The 18,727-nt window shown below is 49.0% G+C and overlaps 1 protein-coding gene across 5 annotated transcripts in view; it reads right to left on the bottom strand.

Moving 5' to 3' along the window:
• The window catches only part of MCM3AP (minichromosome maintenance complex component 3 associated protein), a 67,492-nt gene that overhangs the window by 29,251 nt on the left and 19,514 nt on the right, over nucleotides 1-18,727 (bottom strand). For all 5 annotated transcript variants that reach the window (XR_011387660.1, XM_070071721.1, XM_051859503.2 and 2 more), the window contains 9 exons: nucleotides 13,339-13,536; nucleotides 12,785-13,053; nucleotides 11,011-11,173; nucleotides 8,009-8,169; nucleotides 7,029-7,270; nucleotides 6,500-6,702; nucleotides 5,705-5,805; nucleotides 1,312-1,443; nucleotides 870-983 (listed from right to left, as the gene is read on the bottom strand). Coding sequence is in view for 4 of the 5 variants with exons in the window: in XM_070071721.1 (XP_069927822.1) it covers nucleotides 870-983; nucleotides 1,312-1,443; nucleotides 5,705-5,805; nucleotides 6,500-6,702; nucleotides 7,029-7,270; nucleotides 8,009-8,169; nucleotides 11,011-11,173; nucleotides 12,785-13,053; nucleotides 13,339-13,536 (1,583 nt within the window). In the remaining variant the exon portion in view is untranslated. The remainder of the gene's footprint in view (nucleotides 1-869; nucleotides 984-1,311; nucleotides 1,444-5,704; nucleotides 5,806-6,499; nucleotides 6,703-7,028; nucleotides 7,271-8,008; nucleotides 8,170-11,010; nucleotides 11,174-12,784; nucleotides 13,054-13,338; nucleotides 13,537-18,727) is intronic.

Here is an 18,727-nt window from a genome sequence, read left to right as displayed (position 1 = left end):
GACGCCTTGGTAACCTCTCCCTCCAGTCCGTCTACCTGGGGCACTGCAGAAGGTCCTGACGCCTTGGTAACCTCTCCCTCCAGTCCGTCTACCTGGGGCACTGCAGAAGGTCCTGACGCCTTGGTAACCTCTCCCTCCAGTCCGTCCACCTGGGGCACTGCAGAAGGTCCTGACGCCTTGGTAACCTCTCCCTCCAGTCCGTCTACCTGGGGCACTGCAGAAGGTCCTGACACCTTGGTAACCTCTCCCTCCAGTCCGTCTACCTGGGGCACTGCAGAAGGTCCTGACGCCTTGGTAACCTCTCCCTCCAGTCCGTCTACCTGGGGCACTGCAGAAGGTCCTGACACCTTGGTAACCTCTCCCTCCAGTCCGTCCACCTGGGGCACTGCAGAAGGTCCTGACGCCTTGGTAACCTCTCCCTCCAGTCCGTCCACCTGGGGCACTGCAGAAGGTCCTGACGCCTTGGTAACCTCTCCCTCCAGTCCGTCCACCTGGGGCACTGCAGAAGGTCCTGACGCCTTGGTAACCTCTCCCTCCAGTCCGTCCACCTGGGGCACTGCAGAAGGTCCTGACGCCTTGGTAACCTCTCCCTCCAGTCCGTCCACCTGGGGCACTGCAGAAGGTCCTGACGCCTTGGTAACCTCTCCCTCCAGTCCGTCTACCTGGGGCACTGCAGAAGGTCCTGATGCCTTGGTAACCTCTCCCTCCAGTCCGTCTACCTGGGGCACTGCAGAAGGTCCTGACGCCTTGGTAACCTCTCCCTCCAGTCCGTCTACCTGGGGCACTGCAGAAGGTCCTGACGCCTTGGTAACCTCTCCCTCCCCTCCATATACACCCCATGCACCACTGAACACCAGCGCTTCACTTACTGCAGCTCCTGGGAGCAGGTTTCTCTCACACACTCTCTCACCATGAGTTCTGCCAGCTCTGCGGCCAGGCCTTGGCTCAGCTGAGTCAACACCAGCTCTCTCTCTTGTTTCAACCTTCAGGAAAGAGAAAAATGCACAAGGTGGTGTTTACAAACAAAAATAAGCAATGTGCTTCTCACCACTGGACTGTGCAGATGGGAAGTTGTGTTTTACTGCCGAGCTGACAAGCGACCCCACTCCCCTCCTCTGCTCATGCTGACCGGGAAGGTGGTGTGGCCTGGGGACTCAAACTCACTCGCCAGACCCAAGTGTACAAGGCTGCCAGAGGCGAGCAGGGGTCTGATGGTAGCGCAGTGGACAACGACAGGGCCGTCAAGAGCCAGGGCAGATCCTCTTCACACAGTCTGACCTCCGTGTCCACTGCAGGACAAGACATGCGCACCTTTCCTCTTGAGCGCGCCGCTCTTCCTGCGCCCTGCGCTCCCTCTCCTCAGTCACCTCTTCCGCTGCAACGCTCCTCAAAAGGCCCAAGGTCGCGGCTGTTACCAGGTCTTCCACAGCTGCATTAGCAACACTAGCGAGCACAGCAGGTACAGTATTAACAAGAAAAAACATCTGGTTGGCATGTAACATAAAAATTACATTCACTGTTAAAAACATAGAATCTAAGAAAAATGACTCACAAACCGAAAATCTAAATACAGTCTATAACTGTAATTAGTAAGGAGACTGACTCAATTACCAAAAACTTCCAATGGAGAAAAGCACAGGACCAGAAGGCCTCCTGATAAACTCTACCAAACACACTTAAAGAACAAACTCCAGCCCTCAAGGTTTTCCAAAAGAAATTAGAGGGGGAAACATTTCCTAACTCATTCTGAGAGGTCAGCATTGTCTGATCCAAAGCCCAAGGAAGGGCAATACAAGGAAACTACAGACCAACAGTTCCTAGGACTATTAATGCCAACGTCCTCAACAAAACATTTGCTAATTGAACTCAACAGCTACCAAATGGGATTTATTCCTGGGATATAAAAATAGGTCAATGCATATGAAAACCAGTATAATGTAACTATGTTACTAGAACAAAGAAAAAATACATGATCACCTCAGTTGATACAGAAAGAGCACCAGCAGGGCTGGCGTCGTGGTGTAATAACCCATATGGGCAAAGAGTATGCAGTGGGGGGCTGGCATCGTGGCGTAATATCCCATATGGGCACCAGCTCAAGTCCCAGCTGCTCTGCTTCTGATCCAACTCCCCGTTAATGTGACTGGGAAGTAGGGGAGGATAGCCCAAGTACTTGGGCCCCTGCACCCATGTGGGAGAACATGAAGAAGCTCCAGGCTCCTGGCTTTGGCCTAGTCCAGCCCCAGTCCCAGCCCCAGCCATTGAGGCCATTTGGGGATGAATCAGTGGATGGAAGATCACTCTCTCTCTCTCTCTGCCCTCCCTGTCACTCTGCCTTTCAAATAAATAAATCTTAAAAAAAAAAAAAAAAAAAAAAAAAAAAAAGGAATTGAGAGCAGGGACTCAAATAGCTTTCTGCACACCAATGTTCAACGTAGCATTTTTTTTACAGAAGTCAAAAAAAATGGAAACGTGTGTCTATCAACAGACAAATGGATAAATAAAATGTGGTGTGTAGGGTTTTTTTTTTAATTTTGTTTTATTGAGATTCAGAGAGCTCCCATCTGTTGGTTCACTCCATAAACACCTGCAACAACTGGGCTGAGCCAGGTGAAAGCTAGAAGCCAGGAACTCAATCTAGGTCTCCCCTGTGGGTGGCAGGAACAGTTAATTGAGCCATCATCACTTGCTGTCTCCCAGGGCATACGTTAGTAGGAAGCAGGATTCGGGAGCTGGAGCCAGAAATTGAAGCCAGGAACTCTGAAACAGTATAAAGGCCAAGTGCCCATTGTGGAATGAAATTTTGATATACATCATAACATAGATGAATCTTACAGACATCTTAAGTAAAATAAGCCAGACACAAAAGGACAAACACTATTTAATTCTATTTATAAGAGCTACTTAAAATGGGCAAATTTATATGTATAGAAACAGGAAGGCCCAGTGCTGTGGCATAGGTTAGGCCTCCATCACCAGTGCTAGCATCCCATATCAGCACCGGTTTGAGTCCCAGCTGCTCTACTTCCAATCCAGCTCTCTGCTAATGTGCCTGGGAAAGCAGCAGAAGACGGCCCAGGTGTTTGGGCCCTGCACCCTCATAGAAGACCTGGAAGAAAATCCTGGCTCCTGGCTTTGGCCTGGTCCAGCTCTGGCCGTTACAGCCACCTGGGGAGTAAATCAGTGTATAGAAGGTATTTCTCTCACTCTCTTCTTCTCTCTGTTATTTAACAAGAAAAAGAAACAAAACAGTAGAATAGAGGTAACTGGGGCTGCTGAAAGGGGGAAATAGAGAATTATTGTTTAAACGGGTATAAATTTTCTATTTGGAATAGTAGAAAAGTTCTGGAAACGGACAGTGGTAACAAAATGCGTAACATGAGTATTATTTAATGCCAGTGAGTGGAAAAACCTAAAAATGGTTAAAATGGTAGATTTTGCTAAGTATATTTTATTAAGGTAAAAAGAAAAAATTAAGCCAATGCAAATATAGATTTTACTCCCCATAAAATAGAACGTATATGTCTGGGCCAGCGCTGCGGCTCACTAGGCTAATCCTCCGCCTTGCAGCGCCAGCACACCGGGTTCTAGTCCCAGTCGGGGCGCCGGATTCTGTCCCGGTTGCCCCTCTTCCAGGCCAGCCTCTCTGCTGTGGCCAGGGAGTGCAGTGGAGGATGGCCCAAGTACTTGGGCCCTGCACCCCATGGGAGACCAGGATAAGTACCTGGCTCCTGCCATCGGATCAGCGCAGTGCGCTGGCCGCAGCGTGCCGGCCATTGGAGGGTGAACCAACGGCAAAGGAAGACCTTTCTCTCTGTCTCTCTCACTGTCCACTCTGCCTGTCGAAAAAAAAAAAAAAGAAAAGAAAAGAAAAGAAAGTATATGTCTGGACAGGCATTTGGCTTACATCCTATATCAGAGAACCCATGTTTGCGTCCCAGTTACACTCAACCCCAGCTTCCTGCTAATAAGCTCGCTGGGAGGCAGCAGTGATGCATCAGTCGCAGCTGGGTGCCACTTCAGTCGCAGCTGCTCTACTTCTGACCCAGCTCCCTTGGGAATGTGTGCCTGGGCGAGCACCAGAGGATGGCCCAGGTGCTTGGGTCCCTGAGTCCATGTGGGAGACCCAGAAAAATCTCCTGGCTCCTGGGTTCAGCGTGGCTCAACCTTGACCTTTGCAGCCATCTGGGGAGTGAACCAGTGGATGGAAGACCTCTCTCTCTCTTTCCTCTGTCTCTCTCTCTCTTTCTCTGTAACTCTGACAGAGAATTTATAAATTGAATAATAAATTTATTATTCAAATAAATAAATAAATTTTTAAAAAAACTAGGAGGGGCTGACGCTAGGCACAGAGGGTTAAAGAGACCCTGGTCTAAAGCGCTGGCATCCCATATGGCCGTCGGTTCTCGTCCTGGCTGCTCCACTTCTGATCCAGCTCTCTGCTATGGCCTGAGAAAGCAGAAGATGGCCCAAGTGCTTGGGCCCCTGCACCCATGTGGGTGACCCGGAAGAAGCTCTTGGCACCTGGCTTCGGGTCGGTGCAGCTCTGGCTGTTGCAGCCACCTGGGGAGTGAACCAGCAGATGGAAGACCTCTGTCTCTGTCTCTACCTCTCTGTAACTCTTTCAAATAAATAAATCTTAAAAAAAAGACTAGAAAGTAAAAATGGGTTTCTTTCTCTGTAACTGACATTCAAATAAATAAATCGTTAAAAAAGACAAAAAATGGGTATTTAAATTTATAAAAGGGAATGAACTAATTTCTAGCAGCTTTTAAAACCGCATTTAAAGAAAAATGGTTTTCAATGTATAAACTTTAATAAACAAAATGTTAAAATGTTGCTTAAAGAGAATATACAAATGGTAATTACAGGCCGGCGCCGCGGCTCACTAGGCTAATCCTCCGCCTTGCGGCGCCGGCACACCGGGTTCTAGTCCCGGTTGGGGCGGCGGATTCTGTCCCGGTTGCCCCTCTTCCAGGCCAGCTCTCTGCTGTGGCCAGGGAAGTGCAGTGGAGGATGGCCCAGGTGCTTGGGCCCTGCACCCCATGGGAGACCAGGAAAAGCACCTGGCTTCTGGCTCCTGCCATCGGATCAGCGCGGTGCGCCGGCCGCAGCGCGCCGGCCGCGGCAGCCATTGGAGGGTGAACCAACGGCAAAGGAAGACCTTTCTCTGTCTCTCTCTCTCACTGTCCACTCTGCCTGCCAAAAAAAAAAAAAAAAATTTAAATGGTAATTACATGTCAGTGCAAAACAGGTCGATGAAGTCTGAGGAAAGCGTCCAAAACTGGGCTGGTGCTGCGGCACAGCAGGTGAAGCCACCTCTTCTGCAAATGCAGACATCCCAGACTGGAGTGCCAGCTGCTCTGCCTCCGTGCCAGCTCCCTGCTAGTGTTCTGGAAGGCACCAGAAGACCCAGATGGAGCTCCTGGCTCACGACGTCAGCGCTAGCTGTTGCAGCTAGTTGGGGAAGGAACCAGTAAATGGAAGATTCTCTCTCTCTCTCTCTCTAGCTCTCTCAGATGTCCTGCCTTTCAAATAAATAAATCTTTAAAAAAATTAATAAAACAATCCCTGGAACTGGTTCGCTGAGTTTTGAGCTGTACTAATGAGGCAGTTGTGATCCCGTGCTGAAGAGTAAGAGGAAACATCCGGAGGGCTCGCCCACGTTGCCAGTGAGTGGAGGCAGAGCACTGCTGCTACTTACCCTAGAGCTGCGGCTGCATAGGCCGCCCCAGCAGCACCAACTTCCTCAAAGTCCCGCTGCAGCGTCTCTTGGATGAGCTCGTCCACCACCTGTGCCAGGTCCTACAGACAGACCAGCATGGAGCACGTTACCCAGGGCAGACATCTTGAGGAAGGCCTAGCCACTGGGCACTGGTGACGCTGTCTGATGACACACGTGAGTCTGCGCTGCTGCTTCAGGGACGTGTCTTCTAAAGGGGCAGGGCCAAGGCTGTTGCCAGGGGGACATGTGTCCCACACGGGGCACCACCAGTGCCCCTGCATGGCCTCCTTTTGTCTATATCAAGTATCTTCAACCTCTATGGCAACATATCAGACCCTCCTTTAGGGCTCCCTGACCCCCCAGCGGGGTGAGTGCCCAGCACCAGCACCCAGAGAACACAAGAGTCCCACGGCCATTCAGTGGACATCCCTGACCCCAAGCCCACCCTTGTCAGCAGGACACAGCACCATCTGTGGTAACACGGGTGCTAATCAGCCTGTCTACCAGCTACCTTGAACAGCAGCAGATCTTGGGTTCAGTTGGATCACACAGGGGCTCAGGCTAGGCTGTGACCACTGTGACAAAGATGGGGCTCCACAGTTAGCATGGAGGATCAGTCCCAGTATTCCATCTGAGGCTGTGACTATGGGCAGGTCTCCTCACTCCTCTCTGCTTGTCTCTTCTCCTGTGACACATCCCCCCATAAGGCAGCAGGAGCCAAGGACATTTGTGCACAGCAGGCTTCTCAGAGCCCTGGTCTAGAAGATTTCCTACCATGTCCGTGTACACAGGTACAGGCTTTGGAGGAAGCAGCTCGGGCTGCATAGAAGTCTGGAAGGGGTTGGATGCCGCGGCTGGGGTCAACACTGGGACTTGAGACAGAGGTGCAGGCAAGGGCGCGGAGGCAGGCAGCGGCTGCAGGACACCAGGCGTGGGGGCCACCAACTCTGCCGCACACTCTTCTCCTCTCCCACCACCTAGAAGAAGAGAGACAGGTAAAACATGGCCCTGCAGACATGCAGTTTGGTCTCCACATAGGGACAACTGCAGGCCATCCAGGTAGCCCTCAAGATTGGCCTGCGCTCCCCAAGGAGGACTCTGAGGCACTTCCCAAGAGCATTCCATTTGGAAGACAGCACTGCAATGTCCGGGAGTCGGGAGGAAGGCTTCAGGGGCCACAGCCCACTCGAAGGGAGAAAGAGCTGAGCCCCGAGCTGGGAGTCACAGCTGCTTCTACCTACTGAGAGTCTTCCTGCAGGGGGAAACAAAGCTGGTGTCCTCCCTCAACCACAGCCTCACTCACCCACAGTGTCCAGGCTGGGCCTCTGAGTGCTGACCGGCATCTCTGTCGCCAGGCTCTCTCCAACATACTTGTTCTGGGAGTTGAAGCTACACACAGGGGTATGTCGAGGGATGGGGGGCAACGGTCCTCCATTCACAATCTCCCCAACAGATACTGTCAGTTTCCTGGTAATAAACACCGATTTCCTAGCTTTGGATAATCCCTCTGGTTCCAGGAACGCGGACCGGCTCAGCTCAACACACCTAACAGATCACAGAGAGGCGTCATTAAGGGGAGAAGAAGGTTCCACTTCTCAAGCCCAGCTGCAGTGCTGGAAGCCCCTTGGGCAAAAGTACCAACTCCTTCCTGAGTGTAGATGAGGACGAAGGCAAAGTCCCCACTGCCCCTGTTGCCAGCCTTCTCCCTGACCCTGAACCAGCTGGCCTTGGGAACAGCCCAGTGTACAGCTACTGTCTTGTGAATAGCTCTGGCTCATCAAAGCTGCCCCATTTCCACCAGGATGTGGGAGGGCACACGCATGGGTGGACAAGTGAGAAGTTACAAGAGGGGAGGGGAAACCCCATGACAGGATGTTGAGTTTAATGATGCCATTTTTCTGGGAGCAAGGTCGCTGAGTTTCATCATAGTCTCCAAACACTGTGACTGCACAGTGGAGAAGACCATGGCCACCAGGGATGGGCAGTGGCCTTTTACAAGCCGGTAATCACCATTTCAAGGGACAGGATAAGGAAGGTCTTAACTTTATCTCTAGGTTCTTCAGTAATTCATAGCTTGGGAGTAACAGAGAACTTAGTCTGAACTCTAGGCACCTAAAACGTGACCTTGGGATATCCCAGCTATTCTGAGCTTTAATGTGTTTACCTACACACTGGAGAGGCAGCCCATGGAACACGCCTGCCCCCAAATTACCAAATTTCACCAAAATTAAAAAAAAAAGGGAAGAAAACATAGAGACCCACAGTTCTATTCTCAGCTCTTACCCATCAGAAACAGTGAGGCCATAGTAGTTGAGGAAGTCTGTGGCTTCCTCACAGTCTCTGAACAGGAGCATGCGCACCACACCGTCTAGGGGAAAGACCGTAGACCGCTGTGTGCTCACAGTATATGCAATGTTGAGTGCTCGGAGCGCATCCTTGCGGATCTGAAAGAAGCCAAGCCACTGCACTGTCAAACAGAGGTGCCCAGTAAAACAGACACAAATGTGACCCAAGAAAAGGCCTCCAGAGGGCAGTCCGTCAATATGGATACAAGCTCTTAGACCCTTGCCATTTGCTCAATGGCAGATTCCCAGGAAGGATGCTAAGCAAACAGCCTCATAGAAAATGATGGGCCAAGATGGTTTTGTTTGTACAAGGGCACAGAAGGAAGACTGCAGCATCCACTAAGGGCTAAGCAAGTACTGAAATCTGTCACAAAGATTAAGACTATGCAGGGGATGGTGCTGTGGCATAGCAGGTTACACATCCCATATGGGTGTTGGTTCATGTCTCAGCAGCTCCATTTCCAATCTAGCTCCCTGATGATGGCCTGAGAAAGCAGTGGAAGATGGCCCCAGTGTGTAGGCCCCCGCACTCACGTAGGAGACACGGAAGAAGCTCCTGGCTTCAGAATGGCCCGGCTCTGGCCACTGAGAAGAAACTAGTGGAAGGAAGACCTCTCCCTCCACCCTGGCCCCATCTGTAACTCTGCCTCTCAAATAAATAAATAAATCTTAAAAAAAAAAAAAAAAGATTATGGAAAACTACATGATGCAAAGTGAAGCATATTTGGAGATAAAATGGTCTCAAAGCATTAAAATAAGTGACTTAAAAAAGAAGACAAAGGAAAAACATGACAATTTAACGAAAATTATGTGCGGGGGTGCAGGGACCATGGGAAACAACTAGCCTTCTGCCACTGCCCACTGTTCTCAGAGTGCCCATTTTCAGTGCCAGGCACCAAGAGTACCCAGTGAACAAAACCTCTGTTCCAATCTGAATTACATGCTAGGAGAGACACAATGCTAAAGAAAGTAAATGCACAAAATACATTTAGTGCTGATTAAGTGCAAGTGAGAACAAAAGGTGGCAGCGGGATGGACAGAGTGTGCCGATGGTCTGGATGAATCCTGCTGAAGGTAGCCAAACAGGACCTGCGGTGAGGTGAAGAAACAGGCCACATGGCTCTGTGGGGGGAGAAAATGCCAGAGAGCCTGGTGGGGGACAGGAAAGCACCTGCAAGTGGAGAAAAAAGGTGAGGTCTGAGAAAATGGGGCCTGTGGTCACCGCTAATGAAAACACCACTTTTCTAAAGAAAAAACTCTTCGGCTTCTATTTTGCTTAAAGTAATTAAAGATGTCCAACATTTTTATCATATCAAATTATTGTTTTAAAGATGTTACCTACAAGTTTCATTTTTGTTTTTAAGCTTTATTTTTATTTTTTTGAAAGACAGAGATACAGAGAGAGAGGCAGAGACTGAGAGATCTTCCAATCTCTGGTTCACTCCCCAGTGACCACAACAGCCAGGGCTGGGTCAGATTGGAGCCATGAGCCTGGAACTCAACCTGGGTTTCCAACATGGGTGGCAACGGCCCCAGTACTTGGGCCATCCTCCACTGCTTCCCCAAGCATGACAGGGAGCTGAGTCAGAAGTGGAGCAGCCAAGACCCAACCAGGGCTCCCCATGTGGGATGCTGGCGTCACAGGTAGTAGCTTAATCTACTGCCCTACAGTGCCCACCCTTGTAGGTTTTGTTTAACAATTCTAACAGAGTTCCCCAAGGAGCAGATTGTTAGAAAGCATTACATGTGTTCCAAAGCTTCAGTTCTATTGGCAGATTGGACAATAAACACACCTGCTAAAGATTCTGCCTGGGACACGACTGCAGATTCACTCAGTGATTGCAGGAGGACATGGTATGTTACCCAGCTGAAAACATCTGGAGTCACACTACGCTGGCAGGTCCTGCAATCCCCCAGGCAGCCTCCATCCCACTTGGCAGAGGCCATGCTACCCTCACACTCCATAGCTAAGGTGGGCAGCAAAAGAACATGCTTCAGGAGGTACGCCACGGTACTAACGTGTCTCACCAAGGCAACACACCAGGCAGGGGGCATGATGGGTGGGTAGGACAATAATGCCACGGAAATGCTCCGTTATCCCCAAGTTTCCCAGCATGTTGGAGCTAAAGAACTGACTTTAGAAATTCTGAGGCCGGGGGCCAGCGTTGTGGTATGGTGAAGTAAGCTGCTACTTGCAACGCTAGCATCCCATACTGGAGTGCCACATCAAGTCCTGGCTTTTCTGCTTCCCATCCAACTTCCTGCTAATGTGCCTGGGAAGGTAGCAGGCGATGGCCAAATGGTGCATCAGGCTCCTAGCTTACATCTTGCTTTGCCCTGACTGATGTAGCCATCTGGGGAGTGAACTAGAAGTTGTAAGCTCACCCTACTCCCACTCCCCTTTGCTCTTTCAAATCAATCAATAAATAAATCTTTCAAAGAAATTCTGAGGCCAGGAGTTTACACAAGGTAAGGTAAGAGACTGAATTTTCCACTGCTTTTGTAATCCAAGTATACAACATAGCACATAGTGAAGAGCTAGCACTTAAGTATTTACTGAATGAATTTAGCAACACCAGGCTCATTCCAAAAGTCAAGATTAATACTGCGAAGAATCTCAAAGTTAGGGTTTGAACACATGCTTCAGGATTTTCGCTCTGCGGCTGCTTTGTGTTTGTGGAAGACAATTATGCTGAACTCAGGTGACGCCTTTCTACAGAGAGCTCTCTGATCTAAACCACAGAACAGTATTTTCCATTAGGCGTTATTTTCTAATGGTGATTAATGGTGCCAATCCTGTAAAACCAGGTGACCAAGGGAAGACCTCCCGGGGCTCCTGAGCAGTTTACATAAAAGTCAGCACCTGACCTGCCTGGAAAAGGTCTTAGAAAGTAACAACCTGCTTTCTTCCAACACTGTAAGGACACTCTTATTACTCACCTGGTTAAAGTAACAGTGTAGAAGACAGGCATTCAGGTAAGAAGCGGATTGGACGAGTTTGAAAAATCTCACAAAATTATTACTGTTCAATGCAGCAAAAGCCTGAACAGCAAATTTCACCTCAGAGGAGTTTCTAACAGCAGGATGGAACTGTTGTACTTCTCTGTTAATTAAAGGAGATAAAAGGTTAGAATGTTCTTTTTCTTTTCTTATTTTTATTTTTTTTTTATTTTTTGACAGGCAGAGTGGACAGTGAGAGAGAGACAGAGAGAAAGGTCTTCCTTTTCCATTGGTTCACCCCGCAATGGCCACCGCGGCCAGCGCACCTCGCCTATCCAAAGCCAGGAGCCAGGTGCTTCTCCTGGTCTCCCATGCGGGTGCAGGGCCCAAGCACTTGGGCCATCCTCCACTGCCCTCCCGGGCCACAGCAGAGAGCTGAACTGGAAAGGAGCAACCGGGACAGAATCCGGCGCCCTGACTGGGACTAGAACCCAGGGTGCCAGTGCCGCAGGCAGAGGATTAGCCTATTGAGCCGCGGTGCCGGCCAGAATGTTCTTTTAAATTAGACAAAATTTCCATGAAGACAGACCTGATAAACAGCTAGATTTTAACCACACTGAGAAGAAGGCTCTGAACAGTAAAGTGAACTATTAAATTCATAGTTTGTTAACTTACAGTTACCATTCTTGGACTGGTCTGATAAACTAAAGTTTTTAAAAGATGATGAATAGCTGGGCCGGCACCGCGGCTCACTAGGCTAATCCTCCACCTTGCAGCGCCGGCACACCGGGTTCTAGTCCCGGTTGGGGCGGCAGAGTCTGTCCCGGTTGCCCCTCTTCCAGGCCAGCTCTCTGCTGTGGCCAGGGAAGTGCAGTGGAGGATGGCCCAGGTCCTTGGGCCCTGCACCCCATGGGAGACCAGGAAAAGCACCTGGCTCCTGGCTCCTGCCATCGGATCAGCGCGGTGCGCCGGCCGCAGCGCGCCGGCCGCAGCGGCCATTGGAGGGTGAACCAACGGCAAAGGAAGACCTTTCTCTCTGTCTCTCTCTCTCACTGTCCACTCTGCCTGTCAAAAAAAATAAAAATAAAAATAAAATAAAATAAAATAAAAGATGATAAATAGGGGTCAGCACTGTGGCACAGTGGGTTAAAGCCCTGGCCTGAAGCACCAGCATCCCATATGGGTGCCGGTTCTAGTCCCAGCTGCTCTTCTTTTGATCCAGCTCTCTGCTATGGCCTGAGAAAGCAGAAGATGGCCAAGTCCTTGGGCCCTGCACCCATGTGGGAGACCTGGAAGAAGCTCCTGGCTCCTGGCTTCAGATCGATGCAGCTCCAGCCATTGCGGCCATCTAGGGAGTGAACCATCAGATGGAAGACCTCTCTCTCCCTCTCTCTCTGCATCTCCTCTCTCTGTGTGACTTTTAAGTAAATAAATAAATCTTTTTTTTTTAAAGATGATGAATAAAGAAAAAAATTAAGTAATAAATTAAGAACTACTTATCAGCTACTGTGCCGGCACTATGGTGCAGGTTAATCCTCCTCCTGTGGCGCCAGCATCCTCTATGGGCATCGGTTCGAGTCTGGGCTGCTCCACTTCCAACCCACCCCACTACTTACCCAGCCAGACCAGAGTCTCTCACCACTACCCAACATTCGCTACTAAAGAAAACGGGGTGCCGTCTGCTACCTCTAACCTGAAAGTCTCCTTTCTGTTAAGCCAGGCCTTTCAATACTTCGTAGACAAACTCCACATTAGGATGAGTCTGAAAATTCACCTTAGGATGTCTCCCTTGTTAAGATTGAGCAGAACATTATAGCCCTGGAATTCAGCTTCACTGGCACAGAAGACTCCCTTGTTTCTCAGGTCCTGGTACATCTCCTTCAGGCTCTGCAGGCACTTGGTCATGTTCTCATTGTTGATCTTGGCATCAAAGGAGGACAAGGACTCCTCACACATGAAGTGAGCACAGTGGATGTGAAACCGGGTGCACTTCTCAATCAGGGACACCGTCAGGGGGTCACAGAGATGCTGCTGGGTGATGTCCTAGTCACAGGCAAGGGGAGCATTACACACCCGCACACACCTCACTCTCAACATCTACTCCTTATATACATGCACATTCCCATGCAGAGTCAACTATAAAAAAAAAATCAAGCTTATTTACTAAATTTTGTACATTTCAATTTGAAACAAAGCCCACAAAGCACATTTTCATAGGACTTTGTAATGGTTTTAAAAGTATATGAAATAAAACAGATTAAAAGGAAAAGGTCTCTAAGTTTGCCTTTGGGATTTAGATGCATTTTCTAGTCTCCTGATCAGAGATACCTTCCGTATGCCCCGTGTGCGGTTCCACACGAAGTCATACCAGTCCCGAAGGCTGCCCTCCTTCTGGTCCATGATCTGCGTCACAAGGTAGTCCATGGTCCTGCGGAGCACAGCCGAGGGCCGCAGCTCATGAGGCAAGGGCTCCTCCTGGTCGGCTGAGGAGCGGCTGTACTCCTTCACAGCTGCTGCGTGGTCCACCTGGGGACGCGGAGAGCAAGGCCAAGACGCTAGACCAGCTTCCCAGACAGGCACGCCTCCCAGTGAGAGGGGAAGCACACACACGCACACAGATCAAGACTTAAAATATGTTTTTTCTAAAGTAAAATCTCCTGGGCTGGTGCTGTGGAACAGCGGGTGAAACCACTGCCTCTGACGCCAGCATCCCATTTGGGCACAGGGCTTTTTTTTTTTTTTTTTTTTTTTTTAAGATTTATTTATTTTATTTGAAAGTCAGAGTTACACACAGAGAAGGAGAGGCAAAGAGAGAGGGAGAGAGGTCCTCCATCCACTGGTTCACTCCCCAATTGGCCGCAACGGCCGGAGCTGGGCCGATTTGAAGCCAGGAGCCAGGAGCCAGGAGCCAGGAGCCAGGAGCCAGGAGCCAGGAGCCAGGAGCCAGGGGCTTCCTCCAGGTCTCCCACGTGGGTGCAGGGGCCCAAGAATCTGGGCTACCTTCCACTGCTTTCCCAGGCCATAGCAGAGAGCTGGACAGGAAGTGGAGCATCCGGGTCTTGAACGGGCGCCTATACGGGATGCCTGCAGTTAGATGGCGGCTTAACCCACTACGCCACAGCACCGGCCCCTGGCACATGGCTTCTTTACATAGCCCATGCTTCCAAGTTCTGTGCATGTTGCAGCATGAACTTTATTTTGTAGCAAGCACTTTACTTCTATGGCCTAATAATATTCCATTGCCTCCCTAGACATTTATATTGTGCACCAAAAATTCTGATACTGGTGTTGGCATTGTGGCATAGTGGGTTAAGCTGCCACCTGTGATGCTGGAATCCCAAATGGGCACCGGTTTGAGTCCCAGCTACTCCACTTATGATCCAGCTCCCTGTTAATGGCCTGGGAAAAGCAGCAGAGAATGGCCCTAGTGTTTGGGTCCCTGCACCCACGTGGGAGACCCAGATGAAGCTCCTGGTTTCTTTTTTTTTTTTTTTTTAATTTTTTTTATTTATTTTTTTGACAGGCAGAGTGGACAGTGAGAAAGAGAGACAGAGAGAAAGGTCTTCCTTTGCCGTTGGTTCACCCTCCAATGGCCGCCGCGGCCAGCGCAATGCGGCCGGCGCACTGCGCTGATCCAATGGCAGGAGCCAGGTGCTTCTCCTGGTCTCCCTTCCCCAGTCCTGGCCATTGTGGACATTTGGGGAGGGAACCAGCAGATGGAAGATGTTTCTCTGTCTCTTCCTAACTCTTTCAAATAAATTATATCTTTTTTTTAAAAAATCCTTTACTATAAAAAATTTAAAAAGAATGTAAATCTGTTAAAAGGTAACAATAAAATTCAAAAACTAGGGTCACATATTGGGACACAGCAGGTTAAAACACCACTCAGTACACCCACATCCCATTATGGGAGTGCCTGGTTCACATGCAAGCTACTCTATTGCAATCAATGCAGCTATCTGCTAATGTGCATCCTACGGGACAGCAGATGATGACTCGAGTACTTGGGTCCCTGCCACCAACTTGAGACACTTGGAATGAGTTGCAGGCTCCTGGCTTCGACCCGGTCCAGCCCTGACTTTTGTGGGATTTGGGAAATGAACTAGCAGGCAGATCTGCTTCCCTGCTTCTCCACACCCAACTCTGTCTTCCTACGAAAAACAAACATTTTTAAAGCATTCAAAGACTAAATAAACAGGGGAACCTGACTCCAGCAAATATAACAAGGAATTGAGGTTGTCACAATAAGCAAAAGTCTAAGTGAGGACACAAAGGCCTAGCTCCAAAATGTGGCAGGTAAAGAACTTCAGAGCACTCTGAAAGGTCTCAGACATGCTCAAATGCCAAACTGAGTCCACACAGTCCAGAAAAAACAGAGGTGAGCAATTAGATTAATGAGAGCTGAGCAGCAGGGGCTCAGGGGATTGGGGTCATCAGCTCACAGGAGCCCTAGAGCTGTATCCTCTACCTGCAAAAAGAGACTGAAGACATGGGGCTGTGAGAAGGCCCAGAGATGTCCACAGGACTGGACCGTAGGCCTCTGTTGTTTCCTGCACATTAGCAAGGAGCTGGATCAGAAGTGGAGCAGCCAGGACTCAAACCAGCATCTGTATGGGGTGCTAGCATCACAGGTGGCAGCTTAACATATTAAGCCACAATGCCAGCCCCAGGACTCCCTCATCTGCACAAAACACAGAAAAGGGTAGGAATAAACTTATAAAAGTTTCTAAAAACAATTTTAATGTTTTAATAAAAAATGGATTGTTGGTACTGGGGCTGTGGCTTAGCAGGTTAACCCATTGTCTGCGGTGCTGGCATTCCCTATGGGCACCATTTCAAGTCTCCTATGTTCTACTTCTGATCCAGCTCCTTGCTAATGAGTCTGTGAAAGCAGCAAAAGATGGCACAAGTGCTTGGGCCCCTGCACTCATATAGGAGACCTGGACAAAGCTGCTAGCTCCTGACTTCAACCTGGCCCAGCCCTGGCTGTTGCGGATATTTGGGAAGTGAACAAGCAAATGGAAGATCTCTCTCTCCCCCGCCCCCCTGCTCTGTGTGTGTATCTCCCTCTAACTCTTTTAAATAAATAAATCTTAAAAAATGGATTGTTTCTGGGGCCGGCACTTTGGCATAGTGGGTAAAGTCGCCACCTGCAGTGCCGGGATCCCATATGGGTGCCGGTTCAAGTACCAACTGCTCCCCTTCTGATCTCTACTATGGCCTGGGAAAGCAGTAGAAGATGGCCCAAGTCCTTGGGCCCCTGCACCCACATGGGAGACCTGGAAGATGCTCCTGTCTATTGGCTTTGGCCCGGTCCAGCCCCAGCCATTGCGTCCACTTGGGGAGCGAACGACCTCTCTGTAACTCTGCCTTCCAAATAAATAATAAAAATAAATCTTAAAGGGGGAGTGCAAGACAGCAGATTAGGGATCAACATGCTTCTCTAGGCTGAGGACAAACAGTGAAGAGAAAAGTGTATGAGTACACTCTTGAGAGTGAACTGGAGAGAACTGAACTGGAAGTCCTACGGGGGGAGGTAAAACGGTGTGGACCTGTGTGGAGGGTGCAGATGCACAGGAGGGTGCTGGAGCCAGAACAGGCTGCAGTTCAGAGATGGAGGTGAAACCGGACCGCAACAGCCGGTGGTGATAAGAGCCGGAGGGAGGACGTGGCGTGGGTCCTGACTGCAGTCCTGGGGGCTGGCGCTTGCCCATGGATCCAGTGGAAGTGGATGTTGGCGTTTCTTTTGCCCAAACTCCCCCAAAACAGCACCAGCTGGCCGGCCGGGAGAGGGCAGGTGTCATTTCGGGTTAGGACAGCAGCTATGGAAGTCTTTGTGTGCATGCACGGCAGCTGACTAAGACAGAACACCTAATCAGCAGTGCTGACGGCAGTGGCAGACAGGCAGCAAGTTTTCAGCCAGTGGCCTTGTGTGCACATGTGATCCAGAGATTCTAGTGGAAGCAAGAGTCTACAGTCCCCACTGACTTTGAGCCTGGCTGGAAGGGGGCTGGGCAGCCACTTGGAACAGTGGGATGCCCGCAGCCTCCCAGGGTCAAGATGCCTAGGCAGAGCTGGCAGAGCGGAGAGAAACCTCTAGACATGGCAACTAGGGAGCCTCGTGTGCTGAGACAGTGAGACTAAGTGAGAAGGTGCACACCACAGGTGGGTGTTGAGATCTACCACACCCAACTTGGGTATTACCCTGGAAACTCACCCCATGCTGCAGCATTGACCAGAACTCCCTGGCCAAACCCACCACACACCTCCTGGTATTCACTGAAAGTGCAGACATTCCACTAAGCCACAGAGCCATAGCTAAAAGATAAAATGCATCAGAAGGAAAAAACAAAAATCAACTCCCAAAATGCCTAAAACAAATGCAGAAATTCAAGAAACAAGAATAAGGAAGACACCATGACTTCCCCAAAGGAACACAACATTTCAATATTAGAATGCGAAGATGAAGAGGTTGAGAAAATGACAGAAATGGAATTCAAAAAATTAATCATAGAATTACTCAAAAGCAATCAGAAGCAAATCCACAAACTAAAGAAAACAATATATGACATGAATGAAAAATTTTCCCATGAAATTCAAATTTTAAAGAGAAATCAAAATGAAATATTAGAAATTAAGAATTCAATAGACCAAATAAAAAATGCAGTGGAAAGCCTTAACAGCAGACATGGTGAGGCAGAAGAAAGAATAGCTAAACTAGAAGACAAATCTTTGGAAATCTTACTATAATTACAGAAAACTTCCCTAATTTGGAGAAAGAAAGTTCAAGTTCAAAAGTTCAAGTCTTGGCTGCTCCACTTCCAACCCAGCTCTCTGCTATGGCCTGCGAAACTAGTAGAAGATAGTCCAAGTCCTTGGGACCCTGTACCCACTTGGGAGACCCAGAAGATCCTGGCTCCTGGCTTCAGATCGGCACAGCCCTCGCCATTGCAGGCAACAGGGGAGTGAACCAGCAGATGGAAGACCTCTCTCTCTTTCTCTTTCTGCCTCTCTGTAAATCTTTCAAATAAATAAATTAAATCTTAAAAAAAAAAAAAAAAAGATATACTACAGGGTAGTTATCATCAAAACAGCCTTGAACTGGCACAGAAACAAATTTGTAGAACAATGGAACATAACAGAAACTCCAGAAATCCACACATCTACAACCAACTTACCTTTGATAAAGGAGCTGAAATTCATCCCTGAAGCAAGGACAGACTCTAACAAATGGTGCTGGAGAAACTGGATCTCCCTGTCCAGAAATATGAAACTAGACCCCTACCTTACACAAAAACCCACTCACAATGGATGAAAAGACCTAAATCTACCACTCAATACCATCAAATCATTAGAGAACATTGGGGAAACTCTGCAGGACGTTGACATAAACAAATACTTCTTAGAAAAGACCCCAGAAGACAGGCAATCAAAGCCAAAATTGACAAATGGAATTACATCAAACTGAGAAGCTTCTGCACTGCAAAGAAAACATTCACCCAAGTGAAAAGGCAACCTAAGAATAGGAGAAATTATTTGCAAACTACACAACTAATAAAGGGTTAACATCCAGAATCTATAAAGAGCTCAAGAAATTCAACAACCCAGTTAAGAAATGGGCAAAGGACTTGAACAGGCATTTTTCAAGAAAGGAAATTCAAGTAGCCAACAGACACTTGAGAAAATGCTCAGAATCACTAGCCATCAGGAAAATGCA

The sequence above is a fragment of the Oryctolagus cuniculus genome, chromosome 4, assembly GCF_964237555.1.
Source record: "Oryctolagus cuniculus chromosome 4, mOryCun1.1, whole genome shotgun sequence".
NCBI classification, from domain to species: domain Eukaryota; kingdom Metazoa; phylum Chordata; class Mammalia; order Lagomorpha; family Leporidae; genus Oryctolagus; species Oryctolagus cuniculus.
The sequence above is the reverse complement of the archived record's forward strand: the minus strand, read 5'-3'. Positions and strand labels throughout refer to the sequence as shown.